Source organism: Aspergillus viridinutans (genome assembly GCF_018404265.1).
Source record: "Aspergillus viridinutans IFM 47045 DNA, scaffold_10, whole genome shotgun sequence".
Classification (NCBI taxonomy): domain Eukaryota; kingdom Fungi; phylum Ascomycota; class Eurotiomycetes; order Eurotiales; family Aspergillaceae; genus Aspergillus; species Aspergillus viridinutans.
Window position 1 is genome coordinate 278,166 of NW_025091226.1, and position 21,137 is coordinate 299,302.

Here is a 21,137-nt window from a genome sequence, read left to right on the forward strand (position 1 = left end):
TCTTTAAGTTGACTTATCTTCATGATAATTAGCTCTATTTTTAAGTGCTTTTTGATTGTATCAGAACTCTTTTAATTCCTTTGGGATCTATACACCCTTAGTTACCTTCAGCTGTTGAGTTCCCATGGCTTATTTATGAAAGATTTAGTTTAAAGAAAAGCAGAAGAGGTGAGAGTTTGTGCCACTAGGGGTTTTTATTTAATAATAAGGAGTTGATAACCTAGTTACATATAACTTGTAAGGAGGCTGTTCCTTCTTCTCTTGCTCAGCAGGGTATGGACTGGGATGTCTTCCAGTCCTGTGACTTTGCTGTGACTGTGCATCTTCGTCCAGTTGTTCGTATGAACATAAACTGGAAAGTGACCACCTTGTCAAGTCTCGCGTATGAACTGGCTGCCATGATTATTCTACTTGTGATGGCATTCTGGATGATCAATGCGCTTGCCTGGAGTAATGGAGAAACTGACCTATTCCTTCTCCGCTTCGAGCGAATGTCTTTATAAATAGAATCTCACTATGTACACTGGACAGTAACCAGTTACAGGGACCAATGCTACGTTGGCAGTGCTTGTACATGGGTCTCCTGTACATCTCCCTAGACTTGTACACAGCCTGCCAGGAAAGACATTTGATAGGCAGATTTCAATATCGACTAATCACATAATACAAATGCACCTAGGAAAAGGGTGGACATCTCCCTCTAGCCTTATGCACAACCGGCTAGAGATGGTATTTGATAGGCAGATCAATCAGATTTATTCAATACTGGCCAGTCAAATGTTACGAAATGCGCCCAGGCTCCCTAGGCCGAAGCCCTGCGCTAATTGAAGGTTAGTTTCTGATTCATTCAACTCTGGCCAATCGTCGAATCCTTCCTCTCTGATTCCCATTAGCAGAGCATTCTTAGAGGGTTATGCTCTGTAAAGAGAAGAAAAAAAACACAGGTACTGGCGCCGGGATGACTCTGGATTCGCTCAAAAGTCGATCGTCTCTTGTCTCCTTTCCAGTCATGATAGAAGTAGCCCAGTTCTCGACGCCAAATTCCTTCATTGTAAGTTCACCCAGGTCTCATTGATATGAGCATTCCTTCAGTAGGAGTTTGCATTAAGTCCTCCATTACAATCCAAGATATTAAACGTACATGAAGCAAAACTGACAGAAAGCAGTCAAGCAGGTGATCATGATATATATCAGTGGGAAGAACCAGGGCTTGGGGATTAACACTGGATGACTCACTTTTGATCCTAGTAGCACTTAATTATTTCATTCGACTCACTCACAGCCCAATATCCGTGAGTGAATGGTATTTCTATTCATTATTATTAAATCTTCAATATGCACTCTGCAGTGTATATGCTTACCTAATCCAGTTAGAGGCATAATCTTCTTCCAGTAACAACACACAACACAACATCTCCATTTGCAACTCTCCCATCTACAGATCCCAGCTGGCATTATCCACTACACTGATTGCTCAATCTGGACTTACCATGGACAATCTGTCCTTGGTTGTGGTGACCCTCCTCATCATCGCGGGATCTGCTCTCATTCTCCGCATCAGACATGATCCGCGCGAACCCCCCGTAGTCCACAATGGCATCCCATTCATCGGCCATATGATCGGCTTCATTCGTCATGGAGTCGACTACTACGCGTTGCAGACGTATGCTCCATCACCCTTACCACAAGCCTCAAACTAACAGGAATAGCGCAAAACACGGCCTCGATGCCTTCACCATGGACGTGCTCTTCACCAAAATCTATGTCATCGCCACCGCGAATCTAGTCATTGCTGCCCGGCGCCATCACCGTACCATGTCATTTGAGCCCGCCATTACCGGCGCGGCGCGGCGCGTGACCGGCCTCAGAGGACGCGGGTTTGAGCTCCTCAGCGAGAAGCGGCCCGGGGGCGAGAACTTGCACGGAGACGTCGTCAACGCGATGCGTCCGGCTCTCGAGGGAGCGGGATTGGACGGGATGAACGAGAAGGTGATTGGGTTCTTGCTCGGGAGCGTTGATGACTTGCCGACCGCTGCGCCGTTTGATTTTCACGGGTGGTGTCGTGCGGCCCTCACCGTCTCCAGTACGGATGCGGTGTATGGGCCTCTGAATCCGTACCGGTCCAAGGAGCTGCAGGATGCGTTCTGGTACGTTTTCAGTCTGCTTTGTGATTCAAGCTAACTGGGTAGGGACTTTGAGGAGAATCTCGCGCTGCTGCTGATGGACGTCGTGCAGAGGGTCACAGCGCGCAAGGCATGGAAGGCACGGCAGCGACTCGTGGCAGCCTTCCTCGATTACTACCGTGCTGGTGGGCATCTCGACTCGTCACAGTTGACGTATGCTCGGTGGGAGACGCAGCAGAAAGGCGGTGCCACGCTGGAGGACATTGCCCGCCTGGAGGCGGCTGCTGCATTGGGGACCTTGTCGAACACAGTTCCGGCCATGTTCTGGTTCATGTTTGACATCTTCTCGCGTCCGGAGTTGCTCAAGGAAGTGCGGGATGAAGTTGCTCAGCGTGCAGTCCAGGTTGATGCGCAGGGCGTGCACACCATTGATCTCGCCGAGATCAAGGAGAAGTGCCCGCTGCTAATGTCGGCGTTCCAGGAGACGCTACGGCTACGTTCTAATACCGTTCCTATACGGATTATCTTTGAGGACACCATCCTGGATGACCGGTATCTTCTGAAAAAGGGTGGAGTCTTGCAGATGCCGGCACACGCGATCAACCGCGACCGGACAATCTGGGGCAGCGACGCGGACGAATACGACCCTCGCCGATTTGTCAAAATCAACCAGTCTGACAGCCGCAAGAAAGCCAACGGGTTTCTGTCCTTTGGAACATCTCCGCACGTTTGTCCGGGCAGGCACTTTGCCACGGGGGAGATCCTGGCTCTGATTGCCATGCTTGTGCTTCGATATGACATTGTCCCTCTCGGCGGCGCGTGGAAAGAGCCCAGGATCAACAAGACAGCTGTTACGTCTTCGACAAGGCCTCCTGCGGAAAAATTCAAAGTGGTTGCAATGGCCAGAAAGGAGTATGAGGGGGTTAAATGGGCGTTCCGTGTGACGGAGGGCAAGGGGAAATACGGACTGATCATCGGGTAGTTGGACTCGTAGCATGAGCAGTCTTCAGATGATAGCATCTTACCAGCGTGAATCATCCATGCAATCGAGATGCATTCCCAAAGAGGCTAGCGCTCGTATGTGATGCTGCCTAAATCCTGGCGCTGCTTTCCTGAACTCTCATCCAGTTCATATCGCAGCAGCCTGTCTTGAGAGATATCGTCCAGTAAGGGGATCTTCTAGTGAATGCTCTGTACGAGATGCCTCAGACTCTACGATCCAGCAGACGTCGCGTAGAATCCGAACACCCGGAAACCAACACCGTGTCTCTGAGTCAACCAGTCCACTTCACCACACCACATGCCAGCTCAAGTCAACCACAACAAACCATCAACCTGATACCCCCAGACCTGCCTCGTTTCCCGAATCTAAGCACAAAAGAAACAACCCTCCTCCGCAAAAAGCAATCCCGTCTACGCGCATCCGCATCCGCCACCAAAACAACCGCAGCAGGCTACGGCGCACACGCCGTTCAAGCCCTCTCCTCAACTCTCATCTTCGCGCAGCACGAAGCAGGCACAGCGGTCTGCATCCACCCAGCCGGATGGCTCCTCACCTGCGCGCATTGCTTCGGGGAGACCGAGGCGGAGTGGCGCTCGAACCGGCGGAAATGGCTCCTCTATTTCACGGGACAAGCAGTGCAAGCCGAGTGTATAGCCTGGGACGCACGGCGGGACCTTGCTCTCGCCAAAATCACTTCGCTTGAATGCCTGCCCCCGGCTGCCTCCGGGAATTTGATCCCAAGCTTCGCGTGCGTACCACTGGCACCACCATCATCTTCTCTCCACGCCGAGATACTCTGCATTGGACAGCCGGGCTCTGATGATCTTGAATCGGTCGTCCCGCAGAAAACAGCCTACGATCTTATTGAGATTTCTGAAGGTCGACTGCGCGGGTTGATACCCGGTGCTGACCCACATGATAACGAGGAGATTGGCGCCTTGAAGCACGATGCCTGGACGTACTGGGGTCATTCTGGGGCGCCATTGCTGCGGCGGACCGATGGCGTATTACTGGGTTTGCATTCGTCGTGGGATGATACTACGGCTATGAGGCATGGGGTGCCGCTTGTTGCGGTTAGGGAGTTTCTGCGGGAGAGGTTTCCTGGCGGTTGGGCTATGGAGGGCCAGGATAATGGGGAGAAAAGAGAGGTAATTGTGATTGATGATTGATCATCTTGATCTTTTTCCTGTACATGGCATAAAATGAAGCTATAGATAACTGTGGTACTCGCATCGGGAAATGTAGGAGTATAGGACCAAGCCGGCCAACTCCACCATCCCAACATTTTCACCGAGGGCCCATCTATTCCCGTTGGGCCAATCAGAGCAAGTAAAAAATCAAATAAAGTTGCCCGCGGCCGGTCTAAGTCTAACTCGATATCAATTGAACTAATTTCTGTCTGCCAGTCCGTGCAGTCGGAGCGCATAACCCCGGACGTACTTTTCTTCATTTTTGCTTCCAGTACCCAGAGGTACAGCGGACGGAATCACTCTCAACCGACAACAAGATGATTCAAGTTCCCAGCGCAACAGGCGACCCTGAACGGCTTCGCGCCGAAGGCGAGCTATTCGACAAGGATGCCGCGCTGGCGGTAGTCAGCGATGTGGCAATGGAGATCGATCCAGAGGTGGAGAAGCGAGTCCTGCGCAAGATCGACCTCTTCTTCATGCCGGCCATGCTGATCGGATATGGACTCGTATACTGGGACAAGGCGATTCTCGGAAGCGCGACGCTGTTCGGCATGACCACCGACCTGCACCTGGTGGTCATCGACCACAGCACGACGCCCCCGTCAAAAGACACGTCCCGGCTCAGCTGGGCGACGTCGATTTTCTACTTTGGTATGCTGGCCGGTCTCTACCCGATGACCTTTTTCGTGCAGCGCTTCAAGATCCAGCATGTCTTTGGGCCGATCGTCATGCTGTGGGCTCTCACCTGTGCTGCTACCGCGGGGGTAACGACCTGGCAGGGTTTGTTCGTTCAGCGCTTCTTCCTAGGTAAGTTTTTATCCTTCTGAAGGAAAGCAAGTCTGACAAGACAGGCTTCGTGGAAAGCGTGGTCCCCACCGGCTTCATGACCATCGTCAGCGGCTACTACACGCAAAAGGAGCAGTCTCTTCGCCAGGCGTGGTGGTTCTCCGGCACGGGATGGTTCACCATCATCGGCGGCGCGATGAACTACGGCTTCGGACAGATCACCTCCGGCTCGCTGAAGCGCTGGCAGTACATCTACATCTTCGCCGGCGTGCTGACCTTCCTCTTTGGGATCTGGTGCTGCGCAATGCCCAACTCGCCCGTTTCGGCCTGGTTCCTGACGCATGAGGAGCGCGTCGTCGCGGTCGAGCGGCTCCGCAGGGGTCAAACGGGCGTGCGCTGCCAGAAGATCAAGCTCTCGCAGATTAGAGAGTCCGCACTGGACGTGAAGATGTACCTGATTGCCATCATGATGGCTGCCGCGTAAGCCCCGTCCCCTCTTTACTGCAATGCAAAAGCTGATAATGATAATCGTAGGTATACAATCAACGGCGCAATCTCCGGGTTCGGCCCCCTCATCGTCTCCACCTTCGGCTACGACACCCTCGACTCCATCCTCTTCCAGTTCCCCGTCGGCGGGATCTGCGTCATCTTCATCCCGCTGTGCGGGTACATCGCCTCGCGCGTCCCCAACACGCGCATCCCCATGCTCGTCGCCTGCTGCCTGCCCGTCATCGCGGGGTGCGTGCTCATCTGGAAATCCACCTGGGGGTACCAGCCCGCGGCGCCGGTGGTCGGGTACGCGCTGACGGGGTTCTTCGGGCCGGTGGTCAGTCTGATCATCACGCTGGGCGCGAGCAACGTCGCGGGCGCCACGAAGAAGACCGTCATGGCGGCGACGGTGTTTGTGGCGTACACGGTGGGCAACATCATCGGGCCGCAGCTGGTCAAGACGCAGACGGTGGCGCGGCATTACCCGGAGCTGTGGACGGGGTTGATCATCTGCTACTGCGTTACGATTGTGGCGGCGGGGGCGCTGTACGTGGTGCTGTGGAGGGAGAATCGGCGGAGGGAGGCGATGGATCTGGATGAGAGCCAGCGGGATAAGGTGGCGTTTAATGATCTGACGGATAAGGAGAATCCGTTCTTTAGATATGTTTTGTAATATCTTCGTCACTATACTGAGACACAAGAATAAAAGCTACTGGCGCGGGAGGTAAACAATCATCTCCAGACCCCCCTTATACGGCAACGTCAAAGTACTAAACCCACTGCCAGGAGCACGCACATACTCCAGCAGCTCCTTGTATCCCTCCGCCGAGCTCAGCGTGTTATCCGCCACCACGACAGCGCCATACCTCAGCTTCGGCTGGACGAGCTTCAGCGTGGGAAGCGCCATCGGCGTCCAGACTACCTCGTCAGCCACTCGTCACGACCAGGCCATAAAACTTACTATCAAGAAGAAGCATATCGACCTGGTCAGGGAGGTCCGTCTTGAGCGTCTCCCGCAGATCGCCCTCGCGCAGGTCAATCACGCTACTGATGGTCTCCCCGCACTCGGCCCAATGCTTGCGCGCCTGCTCGGCCTTGGCCGGCTCGTATTCGGTCGCGATGACCGTCCCTTTGCCGGGGGTAGTCGCAGCGGCGAGGTTATCCGTCACGGCGAGGGCGAGGTAGATGGTGCTGACGCCGTAGGAGGTGCCTGCTTCGACGATGGTTGTTGCGTTGAGGGTGCGGGCGAGCTGGTAGATGAAGTGGCACTTGTCTTGCTCGAGGGCGATGAATTTATCGCGCATGAGGGTGTGGAAGGAGTCTGTGGACGGGGTGGTGTAGGCTGATCGGGGGATGGAGGATTCCTGGGTGGTTGATTCTGCGTGGAGGCGGTCCAGGAGGGAGAGGATGTGAGGGGGGTGGGATTGGAGGAAGTTGGACATTTTGATCCGATCGATATGATGATGTTGATGTTATTCAGACGATGATAAGAGAATGATGAGATTGATAAGGGTTATCTGATGGATTGGGTATTTATATACGGAGTACAAGGGAGTGAGTGAGTCATTGTGGATAGGACTAATGCAGGAGGATCCATGGGGATACGAAGAGTAAGACAGGTCCACATCTCACATCTGTGCTACTGCTCTCGTATTCATAAATCCCTGTAGATAAAAGGAAGAGTAGAGACATTGGACATGGTTGATCTCGGTTGTCTGTAGAACAGTGCCATGAATCGATACGATACCGGGTGGATGATCCAGACTTCACCTCTTCAAAGTAGGGAAAATCAAGCATCACCACATTCGATCATCAACACACGAGCAATAAGTCCCCCTGCCCTTGGTCTTCTTAGGTGCGATGCACACTCCGCGGTCAAATCGCCGGCTTTGGCACTACGCTCGTCAGCCTCATCGGATATAGTACCGAACATGCAGCACAAACATGATGATTACACTCTTGCGGGTTATCCGGACAGCCATGGTGACCGCCTCCATGATGATTCCCGTCGTGGTGTCTGTGATGGCTCAAGCCGATTGCAAGTGCATCCGGGGCGAGGCTGGCGGCCAAAGGCACCAGGGCAAATGTGGCGAGCAGCTTGATCAGGTTCATTTTGAGGTGGTTGAAGGTTGCTAAGTGGATGAGATGAGGATTGAACTATTTATTATGGCTGGCTGGTGGTCATGATGACATGTGTATGATGGAGATGGTAGCCACTGTTCATGACATCGCAATGACTGGCTTCAGACAGTCATGCAGCTCCCTTCTTGGGTTGAAGGACAGGAAGACCTCGAAACGTCTCGGATTCTTCGCTCCATTTGATGGAGGGTTTGTACTTGAAGAGGATGTTGTGGGATTTTGACATTGGGTCAAGAATACAATCCAGTGCAGTGTCTTTATATCGTCAGCTGGAGAGAGTGCAGTAGAGAGAACGGCAGTGGTCGTCAAACATGAATGTTCGTCAGATGCATTACTCTACAGGGTATCTATCTAATCGTGAGCCATGTGAGCCATGTGAGCCATGTGAGCCATGTGAGCCATCTCTCCGTCTGGCGTCTGCTCCTTACAATCCGCAATCTCCAAATGATCCCATTTTTCCAGAAACCGATCCATAGACACGTCCCCCTCGCGTCTCGACCCCTGGCGCACCGCCGTCACAAAGTTCGGGTAGAAGGTACTAAACGTATGGCGATCCTTGCCCTCCCAGCTGCGCGTCTCAAAGTCAGTAAACAGGGCATCCGTCTCGGCAGGCAAGACGACCTGCATCTGGTTCGCCGAGAGCTGGATCATGCGCAGGATGCCCTTGGCCAGCGGGAAGCGGCGCGCAATCGCCCGGGCGACGATGCACATGTCGATGAAGGCGGCGCGGTTGCGGCTGTCGGGCGTGTCGAGCGCCTCGAGGAGGGTGAACATGCCGACGCTCAGCCATTGGATGGTGGAGGGGGCCATGCGGCCGATGCCCCATTTGTTGCGGTGGATGCCGATGAGATAGGCGATGCGGAGAGCGTTCTCGATGCAGGTGGTGCGCGCGCGGTGGATGGTCTCGGGATCGAGGTCTTCGTTGTTGGCTTTAAGCAGGCCGAAGATTTGCATTACCGTGGTGTGATAGAAGAGGCTGGCCATGTGATCAGCAGGCAATCTATTCGCAAGGTTGCGGATGGCTTACTGGAGGCTCAGGGCGTGAGGAACGGTGACATTCTCAACCAAAAGACACTCCGGCATGCCTGCGTACCAGTCCTGCAATTTTTGGTAGATGTCACTGACGAAAGGGAGCACTTCGACCCGAGGGATCCGGTCCTCTTCCTGGAAGAAGGCGCGGGTGATTTCAACGGTGATGCAGGCGATCGCGCACCACCGGTTGAACACACAGGAGATATGGCTGGGGACCCCGGCGTCGGTCGAGCGCGGATACGGTTGCCAGACATCGTCCCTATGCCGTTGATGGATGATACGAGTAATGGGAGACTGCTGGGGAGGATGGATATCAAAATGCTTCATCAGAGAAACGGACGCCGTTCTGGACAGTCAGCCTCTTGAATGACCGGCAGGGGTCGGTAAAGCATACGAAGCCATGCTGAAAATGCCCCAAAGGGTCCTGTCAATCGCCCTTCTTTCTTCCGCATCTTCCATGGCGTGAGGTGGATGAGACGCAGCATACTCTTGGGCTCCCCGGGCGGCTAGATCTAGATAGACCCATCCCATTCGATCTTTACCCATCAACGTTGTTCTGATAATGTCAGAGAAAGTCCCTGTCCCACATTCGAATGAGCGTCTTACCGAACGAACAAAATCATGAGCCCCTGGATAGTCGGTAGGCTCGGAGAGTCGCCTTCGTCTTCGCCAGCCTCGAACAGACGACGTGCCTCGTCGAAGAATTGGTCGCCTCGAGTGAGCATGTCGCCGGGAACGGTAAATACTTCTTCGTAGTCGGAGTAATACTGTACACGAGTCAGGAATAAAAGGCCGTATCCGTGCAATACAAACGTACACATGCTTCTGCGAGAATGGCATTGACCAGAAAAGGCGAGCAGAACCGGGAATTCGGATTTCCTTCCTGCATATGCTTGATCAAACAATCGGCATCCAGCCAATTGAACCAGGAATACGTCCAGGTTAACCACAGCGACATCAGATGAGACACCAGCCCGCTGTCGTCCGTCACCGCCGTCCAAGGCTTTGCGGGGACCTTGTACACAGGGTCGTCGGCCAGCCGATCGACTCGTAGGTAGCGCCATCCCAGGGGCGCAATGTCCGTCGTTTGGGAGAGCTGGCTTTGGATATCGCGCAATTCGGGGGTCGAGTCCAACTCGTAGTGGGAAAACTGCTGCTCCAGAAACAGCTGGAGTTCGTCGAACGAGGCATTACTTCGGATCAGATTCAACAGCTGCGAGACTCGTCTGCTCTCGCTGTCGCGCAGGGCGTTGACCAGCCGGGTTAATGTGTCGGCCACTTTCTCCAGCTTTGCCACCTTGCGGTCCATGGCGTTTTTCCGGCGCATGTCGGACATTGCGTCAACCTCGCATTTGATGCCATGGCTGACGCAATGCTGACATGGAGGATCTCCGCGACACTGTTCTGGTGAGCCCGATGAAAATCAAACGCGGTAAATGGGAAAAAGCACCGACTTTTAATTTCTTGCGTTTACAGGCTTTGCAAGCGGTGGTTTTGTGCTTTCGCGCGGGCACCAACTCTTCGGATGAGGCATTCCGTTTCAAAAGGCGACCTGGAGCAGGGGCGAGAGGACGAGAGGAAGACGGGTAATGCGAGTCGGACATAAATCTCGCGTCAGAAGAAGGGCCAGGTAAGAGAACCGGTCGAGAGAGGGCAAACGGCCGGCGGGCGGGGGGGGAAGAGGGTGCTTCTGGGGGTTCTTATAGGAAAGTTGGGTATGCCTTCATGGTCTGGATCTGACATCAAATATGCATCTTGGAGAGCCAATTAGATGCCACAAGGGCATACTGGCGTCCCTGATAAGGAGGCCAAGCATTTGTATTCGTCCGATCGAAATACTATGGATACAGGACTGGTTCAGGCGAGGATCATATTCTTTTGGTTGTTGTTTACCTGGTCAGGACAGTCTGCCGTCTCATCCAATCAGCTGCTCCGGATTCCCCGGCAGTTATTTCCAACAATCAGGGCGCTTGTTTGCTTCTGCGGGTGTACCTTAGCTCGTCCGGCCCTCGCTCGGCTCTCCCGGCTGAGCTGGACTCCGTTTATACGAGGAATGATTGGCCGCTGTCTTTCCACTGCAGTAGACTTGGTATGTGCTCTGTAGTATGTATGTATGTACTCCTCCTCTCCAGTTGCAAGTTAGAATTTACGAGAAGGTACTTAGAAGCCTACAACTGACTATTAAACCTTATGTTGAACTTGGACGGCATTACGAAGAACTGCCGAGACTAGAGTATTCTAGATAATTCTAGGCAATATCAACAGGGACGTGTCAAGACATAATGGCATGACGTTTGATAGAGAATAGCTGTTCAGTATCTACCTACCTATATCCAGTTGCCACAGATCTACTGATTATCATGATGAACAGATCGACTGACGTGATCCATCCAAACCCAAACCGTCGGGATCTCAAAGGGGAGAGAATGAACTGTGGGGCAACGATCAAAACCCGAGGCCGTGGCATTGTATCGACTGGATTTACGTGGATCCCACCTGGCCAGTATTAGTAGTAGATTGAGCAAATTAATGCGACTGAGCTGAGTGCTTCCGTACGCGTCAATGGCGACTTACATTTACTAGCTTAATGATCATCATCTTTGGTCAATCAGAGGTTAGTCGGCTCGTCCTCGAGAGGCACTTGATTTGTCAAAGACGACTATCTGCGCTACCTCGGTTGACTCAGAATGACACATGAATGCCTCAAGGAATTTGTTTCCGCCACATGCATGCATACTCATGGATAGGATCTACTCATCGTTCTATCCTAGGATTAGCGGTTCATGTTCATCATTGCGTCGGATATTCCGGATTAGGAAGGAGCGAAGGTCTAACCACTACTTCCCAATCTGGTTAGTAAAGCAGGAGCTGGCAAGAGACTGAGAGCATTTCCTCCTTTCAACTATGCGATCTAGCTTTGGAGGTGCAAGCAACAACACACTAACAGAGAACAAATCATCAGAATGACATTGTCCTGCTCCGGATGGAATAGATGGAATAGACCCCCCCGCATCCAGTGATCAGAGCCAAGATCTGCAGCTTGACTTCACTTTGTCCCAAGTGTCGCTCCGTTGTACCCCATGTCCCCATCCCATCTCTCAATAACACCGCCAGTTCAGCCCCGGGATTTGTCCTGCTGCTAATTCCACAATATCCACATGGGCACTGTCGTTTAGACCGCGATTGTGCAGATAGGATTCGCACATGACTTTCCCTGCTTCACAGGGCCATACGAGTCATGTATCCTTTGCCGGCTTTATGCCCTCGCTATAAGTGACTTGTACAGCAAGTCTCTGCTGAGGGAGAGAGTTTACGCTCTCACAGAGATGTTGAACTCCAGTAAGCTGTCAGTTGACAAATTTAGGGACATCACCATTGAATAGGTCATTCCTAGGCTACACAACTAATTCACAGTGATATCTTGAGAGAAGATGCATATCCAAGGAACCTCCATTAGGCTTATCCAGCGTATCCAAGGTTATTGCTTGGTCGCAACAAGTTACTTATGATTCGGCCACATATCAGCTGGTCTGGAGACATACCTTAGTATAAGTACCATAACGTTTGTTAATTGTAGGTATACCAGCATATTAGTTGGCCTCTGATCTGAAGCAGATTCTTAGATATCCTCTCTGCTGATACGGACTACTTCTGTTGAAAGTTGAACCAGTACAACACTGGCTTCTACCTTAGGACCTTTGCTCAATCTATCCTCACGTCATATGCCTACCTTATACCTCTCTTGCACAAAAGTGTGACACAAGGCCATTTACCCGAAACAGTTAGCGTCATGAACGGAGTTTATCCTATGCCGCACACCGCTCATCCATGATTGGCCAGCATCTCTACCGCCTTCCTTTCGAGAGATACTGCCCGTCTTCCGCTTCTGGCAGGAGGCCTCATCCGCCGCGACGGTTGTTTCAGCTCAATCTCTTCCGCTGATCTTGTCGCAATTGACACAGTCCAGCTTGCGCATACTTGTCAACTACGCGCCACCAACCACGCGCTACACTAGACCAATTGACCCAGTACGGAAGACGTCCGCTACCCAACTCACCTCGCGCATGCTAACATCCACCACAGCAGGAACAGCAGCAGCAGAGCAGAGAACCATGCGCAGCCATGACGAATTCACCCTCGATGCTGACACTGACCCCGCCGCCGACGCGACCGACGACCGCGCAAACGGACCAAAACGACGCACGGCGCATCCCGCATCTGCTACGACTGGATGGTCGTCTCCGGGAACTGCCATTACGCGCGCGACCGCGCCTCATTCACACACTACCGGGCGATGCCGCACCGAACCCGTATCAAGAACAACATCTTCGATCCGCAGGAGGAGCTGGAGGTGGCCGGGGTAGGGACGGGGGCGCCAGCTCGCATGTCATCGTGCTGGAGGACGTGCTGCATATCCCAGAGGCGGTGTGTAATGGGTTCAATCCCCTGCTGTATGGGAGTAGCATGTCGTGTAACATGGAGTACTGGGAGGGGGCGGATCGGCGCGGGGAGCCGGTTTGGTTTGCGGTGCCGTATGCCGGGGGGACGAGGTTGGTGCTGGCGGGGGAGCCGAGGGGGGAGTCGGAGTTGATTCAGGGGAGGTATTATACGTTGAGTTTGTCGATTACGCCGCAGGAGAGGAGGGAAATCTTTGAGGCGATGGCTTGTTGATATGACTGTATGTATTTGTAGCAAACTCTGTATATTAGATAGATGAATGATACCAGTTGTTCTGTAGCCTATACCTGTATGTAGCAATTGAGCATTGGACACTGAATGTACCTGCATCATCCAGCACGGCAATTGGGATGCCTCAGTCTGGAATAGAGACTGAGTATGTGGCGGCTGATGTGCATTAGTCTCGGTCTCAGACTCATACTTCTGCCATATCACGACGATAGTCCGTGGATCAAGGAAACGGAGGAATCCGGTCGATATTGGTGGATAATCTCCCCTTCAGGATGCCCAGCAGTCGATCTTTACTCTAGCAGCATGCCTGAAACAAGGGAGCCTGTGCGGAGTATAATCATGGTCAAGACTCGTCATGAAGCACAGTATGTGCGAGTTGCAACTTGCAAGTCGTTCTGAATAACACGAAAATTCTACCAGAATGATAATACAAAGTTCTTCATAAAGAGTCCACAGGATGATAAGAGTCAGGCTGAGCAAGCGGGTGTTCGGACCGACGCCCGTGTTGGTTGGAGTTAGTCAAGCGAATGAAGGCATTCAACTGTAGACAGACACGATCCAAGCGTCTTCCCGAGCGTTCGCTTGTTGATGTGGCGTTGTAATTAATACTTCCACGGTTTCCCTAGAATCACTCAATTATATTCTGTCAATAGATTGAAGTCGATTCTAGTGCATCCCTCCCGACCATGTGGCACCAAATGACCAAGTCCATGCATTGACCGTTTGAATCCGACTAAAGCACTGATATTTCCCAATTGGAGACGGATGAATTCACCACAGCCTGAATCATTATTGTAACAGACTGGCACACTCAATGCGGGGTCCCCGACCTCGACTAGCTCAAACACTCCAAGAGTCGATGCTGTCTCATGCTCAGGCTATGGCAGAATCCCTGTTCAGATACTCTAGATCGGTATCAGACTACATTAAGTGAGGCACACCCACAGGACATCCAGCCTCTGCCTAGCAGACTCCGGTCGAGACCTACCATGGAGCGACTCAATAGCCACGACACAGTGCAGATCCTGTACTACCCGGATGACGCCTACATCCGGGGCATCAACAATGCCGCCCTGGCGATGGCAACTTTCCAGCAGAAGCCGAAGCTGTGGAGCAAAAACATGTTCAAGGTACATCCTCTTCCTTTTGCTTCATCGCAAAACTAAGGATCAGTTATACTGGGCCATTGCGGTCGCCACGCTCAACTCGTGCATCAACGGCTACGACGGCTCGCTCATGGGCTCCATCAACAGCTACAGCCAGTACCGGGAGTACTTTGGCTTCGACCCGGAAGCCGGCACGCCCTCGACGGGGATCGTGTACGCCATCTACACCATCGGGAATATCGTGGGGTCGTTCTGCGCTGGACCGTTTACCGATTTTAGGGGTATTTACCTCTTTCACTTATCGGATGAAGCTAACGCTGACAGGACGACGGGTGGGCATGGCGCTGGGCGCCTTCTTCATCATCATCGGCACCATCGTCCAAGCAACCTGCACCAACCTCGCCGGCTTCATGGCCGGCCGCTTCATCCTCGGCTTCGGGGTCGCGACCTCCGCCACCGCCGGCCCAGCCTACGTGTCTGAGATCGCGCACCCATCCTGGCGCGGCTCCCTGACAGGCCTGTACAACGTGCTGTGGTTTGCCGGCGGCATCCCGGGGACGTTTATACCCTGGCGCACGAGCATGATCGAGGGGACGATGAGCTGGCGGATCCCGGTGTGGGTGCAGATGGTGTTTGCAGGCTTGGTGCTGGGGCTCTGCTGGACCATTCCTGAGGTATCTTCTTCTCTTTCTGTCTGTAGATGCAGATGGTGACGTGATGCAGAGCCCCCGGTGGCTAGTGTCTCGCGACAAACACGAAGAAGCCATCCGCGTGCTGGCAACGTACCACGGCGACGGCGACCGCAACGCCCCGCTCGTGCAGCTCGAGTACCGCGAGATGGTCGAGGATATCTCCAACACGGGCGCCGACAAGCGCTGGTGGGATTACCGCGAGCTGTTCAACTCGCGCGAGACGCGCTACCGCTCTATGCTGGTTATGTTCACGGGTATCCCCTCCTCCCATCCACCTTGACGGAGACAAGCTGATATGGGTAGCTTTCTTCGGGCAATGGTCCGGCAACGGCCCCGTCTCGTACTACTACCCGCAGATGCTCGCCGGGGCAGGGATAACCTCCAACTCGACACGACTGCTGCTGCAAGGCCTGCAAAACGTCTGCCAGTTCGTCGGCGCCATCTTCGGCGCACTGCTGACGGACCGAATCGGGCGGCGCGCGCAGCTGCTCACCTCGACGGGCCTAATAGTCCTCATCTTCAGTATCATCTCGGCGCTGAACGCCACGAACGTCGAGACGGCTGATGGCAGCGGCACCGTCGTCGCCAAGAGCGCGGTGGTGGCGCGCGCGCAGATCGCCATGATCTTCCTCTTTGGGCTCGTGTACTCGGCCGGCTGGACGCCGAATCAGGCCATGTACCCCGTTGAGTGTCTGCGGTACGAGTCGCGGGCGAAGGGGATGGGGATGAGCAATTTCTTCATTAACATTGCCAACTTCTACAATACGTTTGTGACGGGGATTGCGTTTACGCGGGCCGGGTGGCGGTATTACCTCCTGTTTATCTTCTGGGATGTGCTGGAGCTGGTGGTGATTTGGTTTTGCTTTGTGGAGACGTCGCGCCGCACGCTCGAGGAGCTGACTGCTATCTTTCAGTCGAGGAATCCGGTCAAGGCGTCGCTGGTCCGGGATGAGGTGTTGGCTCCGCGGGTGGAGCAGGAGGTGGAGATGAGGAGGAAGGATTACTATCGGAGGACATATGATTATTGACTTTGTGACTATATACAACATACGACATAAGTACTGAGGTTAACGTTCATTCCGTTCAATTATCGTCTCATGCACCACCTTGATCCCCTCCGTGCTGGGCTGGCTCGACTCGTCCCAGTCCCCGCCCCCGGCCGTACAGGTGGGCGGTTGCTGCCGCGACGTCGGCAGGATCATCGTCTCGTCGTTGATGGTATGCCACTGCGTGTCGGGGATGCTGAGCGGATGCCGGAAGCGGCGCTTCTTGCTGTGGTGCGTCGAGTTCTCGCGCTCGCCTTCGGACAGCGGGTACGCCGGGTAGCTCTTCGACTGGCCCCGGGAGCTGATGTACCAGCCTGCGCGGCGGGCGGCCCGGCGGAACAGGGGGTAGATCATGGGGGCGTTGCCGATGACGACGGCGACGAAAGTCTCGCGGCAGGCCCAGCTGCCGGCTTGGGAGGCCCCGTTTGCGCCGGCCTGGCCGCAATTTAGCCAAGTCATAGAACTGGGGTCAGCAACTTACTGTGACGATCAAAACGCAGCGGAGTATTCCGGACGCCATGACGAAGATGCCGCCGGAGAAGAGGACGAAGAGCTCGAGTTTCTCGCGCCAGGGGAGACGCGCTTTGAAGAGCATCTACGGATGTTAGACGCTTCGATTTGTAGAGACGGGGACGTACCGGTGTAGGAATGGTAATGAGGTATACATCGGTTGCCACATTCAGTGTGACCGTCACGTAGACATCAATCGGCGAGATGGCGGGTTGGCAGTGTACTGACATGTCAGTATAAGCAACCTTTCAAGAGAGCAGCACATACAGCCAGGATCAGGGTATATCTGCCAATTCTTGTGCATGGGATGGCAGCCAAACAATATCGACAAGATCACAGTCAGGTAGGTCACGCCGATGGCGACGTAGGCCACCCGCACCCGGATATGCATATTGATCAGACCGGCCCTGGTCCGTCAGTATCCACCTTCATAAAATGCGACGGAACATACGTCAAACGCGAGTAGAAGATGGCCATGCAGGCCTTCAACAACCACAGCAAGGTCGTGTACAACGACCACCCCAGCACCTGTGTCTTGGATCCGCCTACTCGCAGTCTGAATTCCTCCGAGTCGGGCGAGAGGGCGGCGCGCTGGGCATCGGTCATGGCGTTGTTGGCCATTCCTTTCCACCAGGCGCCGACGCAGTAGGCTGCGCCTGTTTCGAGGCCGTAGACCACCTGCATCCGTCATGTCAGTAGATGTCAGTAAACGAGTGACATAGGACATACTCCGGCCAGAGGCATCAGGTAATCATCGAGCTGGAAATTGTGGAATCCCACGGTGGAGATGCGAGCGATGATGCGAAGGATAATGACGACGATGGCGAGGGCGAGGAGGGTAAAGGCCTCGGTGGTGAAGCTGTCGGCCATGATGACCCATGAGCTGTCTCAGCTCTTTCCTTATGGACAGAAGGAATGAGTGTTTGTAGGAGACAATGAATGAATGACTGAAGACTAAGAGCCCCTCGAGGGAAGAGAAACAAGGAAGATATAGATCGAGCACAGCAACAGTTGAATCCCGATAATCCCGCCACCGACGATGTGTAGAAAGACTACTTGCAGGGCTGAACGACTCCTTGATTGATAGACTTCGAGTCCTGCAAATTCCTGGCAGAAAAGGCGAGCAAGCATTCGGGGGGGTCTGTCTCTTGCCTTTATTACTGGTGTCCACATCTTATCCACTGTTCAGGACGAGGTCGAGAACGGTTGTCTGATGCTCTGGCCACTTGAGACACACTAGGATCCTTGTCAGACAGTCATCAAGACCCATCAGGTTCCTGTTGAATGAGGATCGGCGGGGCATATGGAGCATAGACGTTGGACCGAAGAGGTAGCCGAGGGGCCGTCCGAGTGAGGCACTGACATGACGGAGAATTAGGAGTAACTGCTAGAAAAGAGGCAATTCCTCGGGAGGAGAGTCAATCAAGATCAGAAGAGGAACTGCTTGCGAAGATTTGAGTAGATAGACTTTGTAATCCTGATTTGATCGCATTGAATGTCAGTGCCCTGGAGTCTGATCAAGTCGAGGTGTCATTTGATGAAAAGTGACAGGTCACTTAGGAGGACCAAGAAGAAGAACCGTTTTTCATCAGCTTTAGCATTTCCAAGTCAATTGACATAAAAATCAGTCAATGATCCCTGTCATGTTAAAGCAACCGTTATGGGTCCTGAGCTTGCTTGCATAGACCGAGGCCCATATATGACATGATATAACAATGTCCAATAACGGCGTCGAATAGAGCACGCCGGTTCTAATTATAAATAGGCAACAATTGCTTCGACTTTGCAATTGAGAAAATGGAATCTTCTTCCTGATGATCACAATTTGAGATGCTTTCTTGATTAAGTTATCCCTTGATGCACTGACCTGACAAATGTCACTCACAGACGCTAACAGGGCCGGTCTGCAGCTAAAAACACTAAGAGCACACTAATTCCAGTCCAGTAAGGATTGTCTTGGGCATTCTAAGCAAACATACATGTCCATGTCCATCTGTGCACTGGTCTTTGGCTATCCCTTTCTTCCGTGGTACTTGCAGTAAGTCCACCATACTAGACATGCAATTGACTGTTTCGAGTATGCTGTCCCACAATACTTTACTCCAAAGTCAATGCTCTGTCTATCTCTAGTTTCTCCACATATAATCTTCCTATCCTAGTCGAGTGGCTCCAGTCTAGCGGCGCTAGGAATAATTCCCCGCTACCGTTTCCTTTCAGTCATGCGAGTCTGTCTAGCAGGACTCTCAGACTCTGCAGTCCATGCACAATCCATGGCTATGAGACTAATAATACAAAAGTCCAGACCCTCTTGTGTCCACTGGTCGTTCTTTTATCCATCTTCCCTGTTTGATTGCCGACTCCTCGTCTACACATCACTTTCTGCTTCTTTGCCTTTTCTTACTTGCAGCACCCGATTGATTGATTTGTGAACGGTCAATTGAGTGTCCCATCATGGAGCCGGTCGATTTGACGGTCATCGGTGCCGGTATGCTCTTCCTCTCAAGTTGATTATCAGATACTAACAACTCAGGCTGGAGTGGTCTCGCCGCCATCAAGACCTATCTCCAGGTCCACCCGTCCAGCAATGTGGTCCTTCTGGAGGCAGCCTCGTTCATTGGAGGCGTGTGGGCCAAACATCGGCTGTACAAGGGCCTCAAGTCCAACAACATGCTGGGCACTTATGAATTTAGCGATTTCCCCATGGACCCCGAGACCTTTGGCGTCCAGCCGGGCGAGCATATCCCCGGCCAGGTCATCCAGCAGTACATGGAGAAATTCGCCGAGCATTTTCAGTTCCGCGATCGCATCCGGCTCAACACGCGCGTGCGATCGGCTGAACATCGCCCTGACGGCACCTGGCTGTTGACTACAGTCAGTACCGAAGAGCAGGCGGACGATAAAGTGACCGAGATGGTAACGCGCAAACTCATCGTCGCGACCGGCATCACCTCGCAGGCCTACCTGCCCACCTTCCCCGGCCAGGATACCTTTGACGCGCCGCTCTTCCACTGCCGCGATCTCCTCCAGCACGAGGCCGAGGTTCTCCAAAAGGGCCGCCGCATCACCGTCTTCGGCGGCACCAAATCCGCCTGGGACGCCGTCTACTCGGCCGCCACGTCCGGCGCGCAGGTCGACTGGGTGATCCGCGAGAACGGCCACGGCCCCGTCTGGATGGCGCCGCCGTACGTCACCCCGCTGAAGAAGTGGCTCGAGAAGCTGGTCACCACGCGCCTCCTGACCTTCTTCAGCCCCTGCATCTGGGGCCACGCCGACGGCTACCCGCGCATCCGCCGCTTCCTGCACGGCACCTGGCTCGGCCGCAAGATCGTCGACGCCTTTTGGGCCATCCTCGCCAACGACGTCATCCAGCTGAACCGCTACGACGCCCACCCGGAGACCGCCAAGCTCAAGCCCTGGATCAGCCCCTTCTGGATCGCCGCCAGCCTCAGCATCCTCAACTACCCAACCGATTTTTTTGACCTTGTCCGCTCCGGCGCCGTGCGCGTCCACATCGCCAACATCACCCGTCTCTCCCAGGGCACCGTCCACCTTTCCTCCGGGACAGACCTCCCCTCCTCCGCCCTCATCTGCTCCACGGGCTGGAAAGCCACCCCAAACCTCGACTTCCTGCCTGCCGGTCTGGACACCGACTGCGGCTTCCCCTGGGCCGCCGACCCCATCCCGGAAGACCTCCTCGCCGCCGCTGACGAAGAAATCCTCCGCCGGTTCCCTCGGCTACGCGACCAGCCCGCCCCGCCCAAGGACTACGCGCCGCTCGCGCCCGACGCCCCCGCCGCGGCCGCGCACCCCTTCCGCCTGGCCCGGTTCATGGTGCCGTGTTCGCTGGCGCGGGAGCGCTCGCTGGCGTTTATGGGGATTACCATGACGATCAACACGACGCTGGTTGCGCAGGCGCAGGCGCTGTGGATTACCGCGTTTTTCGGGGGGAAGCCCGTTCTCCAGCCGACGGAGAGGTGTCCGTCTGCCGTCAGGGCGGCTGATGCAGACGCAGACGTGGGCAAGCTGGTGGAGGAGCGCGAAGACCTGGATCTGGTGTGGGAGACGGCGCTGCATAGTCAGTTTGGCAGGTGGCGGTATCCCGGGGGGTTTGGGAAGCGGAACCCCGACTTTGTGTTTGATGCGATTCCGTATGTGGATTTGCTGTTGAAGGATCTGGGGGTGAGGAGCGTGAGGAAGAGCGGTACTTTGGGCAGGGTGTTGAGCCCGTATGGGTTGGAGGATTATCGGGGGTTGGTGGAGGAGTGGATGGCCGGCAATTCTAGTGACTGATACCCTTTACTTGCTCAGCTTTATGTCTACTCTGTTGATATT

At 54.0% G+C, this 21,137-nt stretch overlaps 8 protein-coding genes across 8 annotated transcripts; 5 read left to right on the plus strand and 3 right to left on the minus strand.

The window, feature by feature from the left end:
* Positions 1–1,490: 1,490 nt before the first annotated feature.
* On the plus strand, positions 1,491–3,105 carry Aspvir_001805 (cytochrome P450; the record flags this gene model as incomplete). The annotated part of the gene is made up of 3 exons (XM_043273412.1): positions 1,491–1,663; positions 1,710–2,147; positions 2,190–3,105. The coding sequence occupies 3 exons, from the start codon at positions 1,491–1,493 to the stop codon at positions 3,103–3,105; spliced, it is 1,527 nt and encodes a 508-aa protein (XP_043129347.1).
* Positions 3,106–3,323: 218 nt separating this feature from the next.
* Positions 3,324–6,264, plus strand: Aspvir_001806 (putative MFS transporter; the record flags this gene model as incomplete). Its single annotated transcript, XM_043273413.1, has 4 exons — positions 3,324–4,274; positions 4,589–5,123; positions 5,168–5,582; positions 5,637–6,264. The coding sequence occupies 4 exons, from the start codon at positions 3,324–3,326 to the stop codon at positions 6,262–6,264; spliced, it is 2,529 nt and encodes an 842-aa protein (XP_043129348.1).
* Positions 6,265–6,300: 36 nt separating this feature from the next.
* Positions 6,301–7,033, minus strand: Aspvir_001807 (O-methyltransferase; the record flags this gene model as incomplete). Its single annotated transcript, XM_043273414.1, has 2 exons — positions 6,301–6,509; positions 6,553–7,033. The coding sequence occupies 2 exons, from the start codon at positions 7,031–7,033 to the stop codon at positions 6,301–6,303; spliced, it is 690 nt and encodes a 229-aa protein (XP_043129349.1).
* Positions 7,034–8,081: 1,048 nt separating this feature from the next.
* On the minus strand, positions 8,082–10,366 carry Aspvir_001808 (Zn(II)2Cys6 transcription factor; the record flags this gene model as incomplete). The annotated part of the gene is made up of 6 exons (XM_043273415.1): positions 8,082–8,706; positions 8,758–9,108; positions 9,157–9,318; positions 9,369–9,529; positions 9,580–10,161; positions 10,217–10,366. The coding sequence occupies 6 exons, from the start codon at positions 10,364–10,366 to the stop codon at positions 8,082–8,084; spliced, it is 2,031 nt and encodes a 676-aa protein (XP_043129350.1).
* Positions 10,367–12,902: 2,536 nt separating this feature from the next.
* Aspvir_001809 (uncharacterized protein) lies at positions 12,903–13,433 on the plus strand (the record flags this gene model as incomplete). The annotated part of the gene is made up of 1 exon (XM_043273416.1): positions 12,903–13,433. One exon carries the CDS (start codon positions 12,903–12,905, stop codon positions 13,431–13,433), a length of 531 nt encoding a protein of 176 aa, XP_043129351.1.
* A 1,007-nt stretch (positions 13,434–14,440) lies between these two features.
* Aspvir_001810 (putative MFS lactose permease) lies at positions 14,441–16,277 on the plus strand (the record flags this gene model as incomplete). Its single annotated transcript, XM_043273417.1, has 5 exons — positions 14,441–14,581; positions 14,625–14,838; positions 14,882–15,231; positions 15,281–15,503; positions 15,553–16,277. 5 exons carry the CDS (start codon positions 14,441–14,443, stop codon positions 16,275–16,277), a joined length of 1,653 nt encoding a protein of 550 aa, XP_043129352.1.
* A 39-nt stretch (positions 16,278–16,316) lies between these two features.
* On the minus strand, positions 16,317–17,675 carry Aspvir_001811 (uncharacterized protein; the record flags this gene model as incomplete). The annotated part of the gene is made up of 6 exons (XM_043273418.1): positions 16,317–16,730; positions 16,777–16,890; positions 16,934–17,028; positions 17,073–17,212; positions 17,257–17,483; positions 17,535–17,675. The coding sequence occupies 6 exons, from the start codon at positions 17,673–17,675 to the stop codon at positions 16,317–16,319; spliced, it is 1,131 nt and encodes a 376-aa protein (XP_043129353.1).
* Positions 17,676–19,256: 1,581 nt separating this feature from the next.
* On the plus strand, positions 19,257–21,095 carry Aspvir_001812 (flavin-binding monooxygenase-like protein; the record flags this gene model as incomplete). The annotated part of the gene is made up of 2 exons (XM_043273419.1): positions 19,257–19,290; positions 19,336–21,095. The coding sequence occupies 2 exons, from the start codon at positions 19,257–19,259 to the stop codon at positions 21,093–21,095; spliced, it is 1,794 nt and encodes a 597-aa protein (XP_043129354.1).
* Between the last annotated feature and the right edge of the window lie 42 nt (positions 21,096–21,137).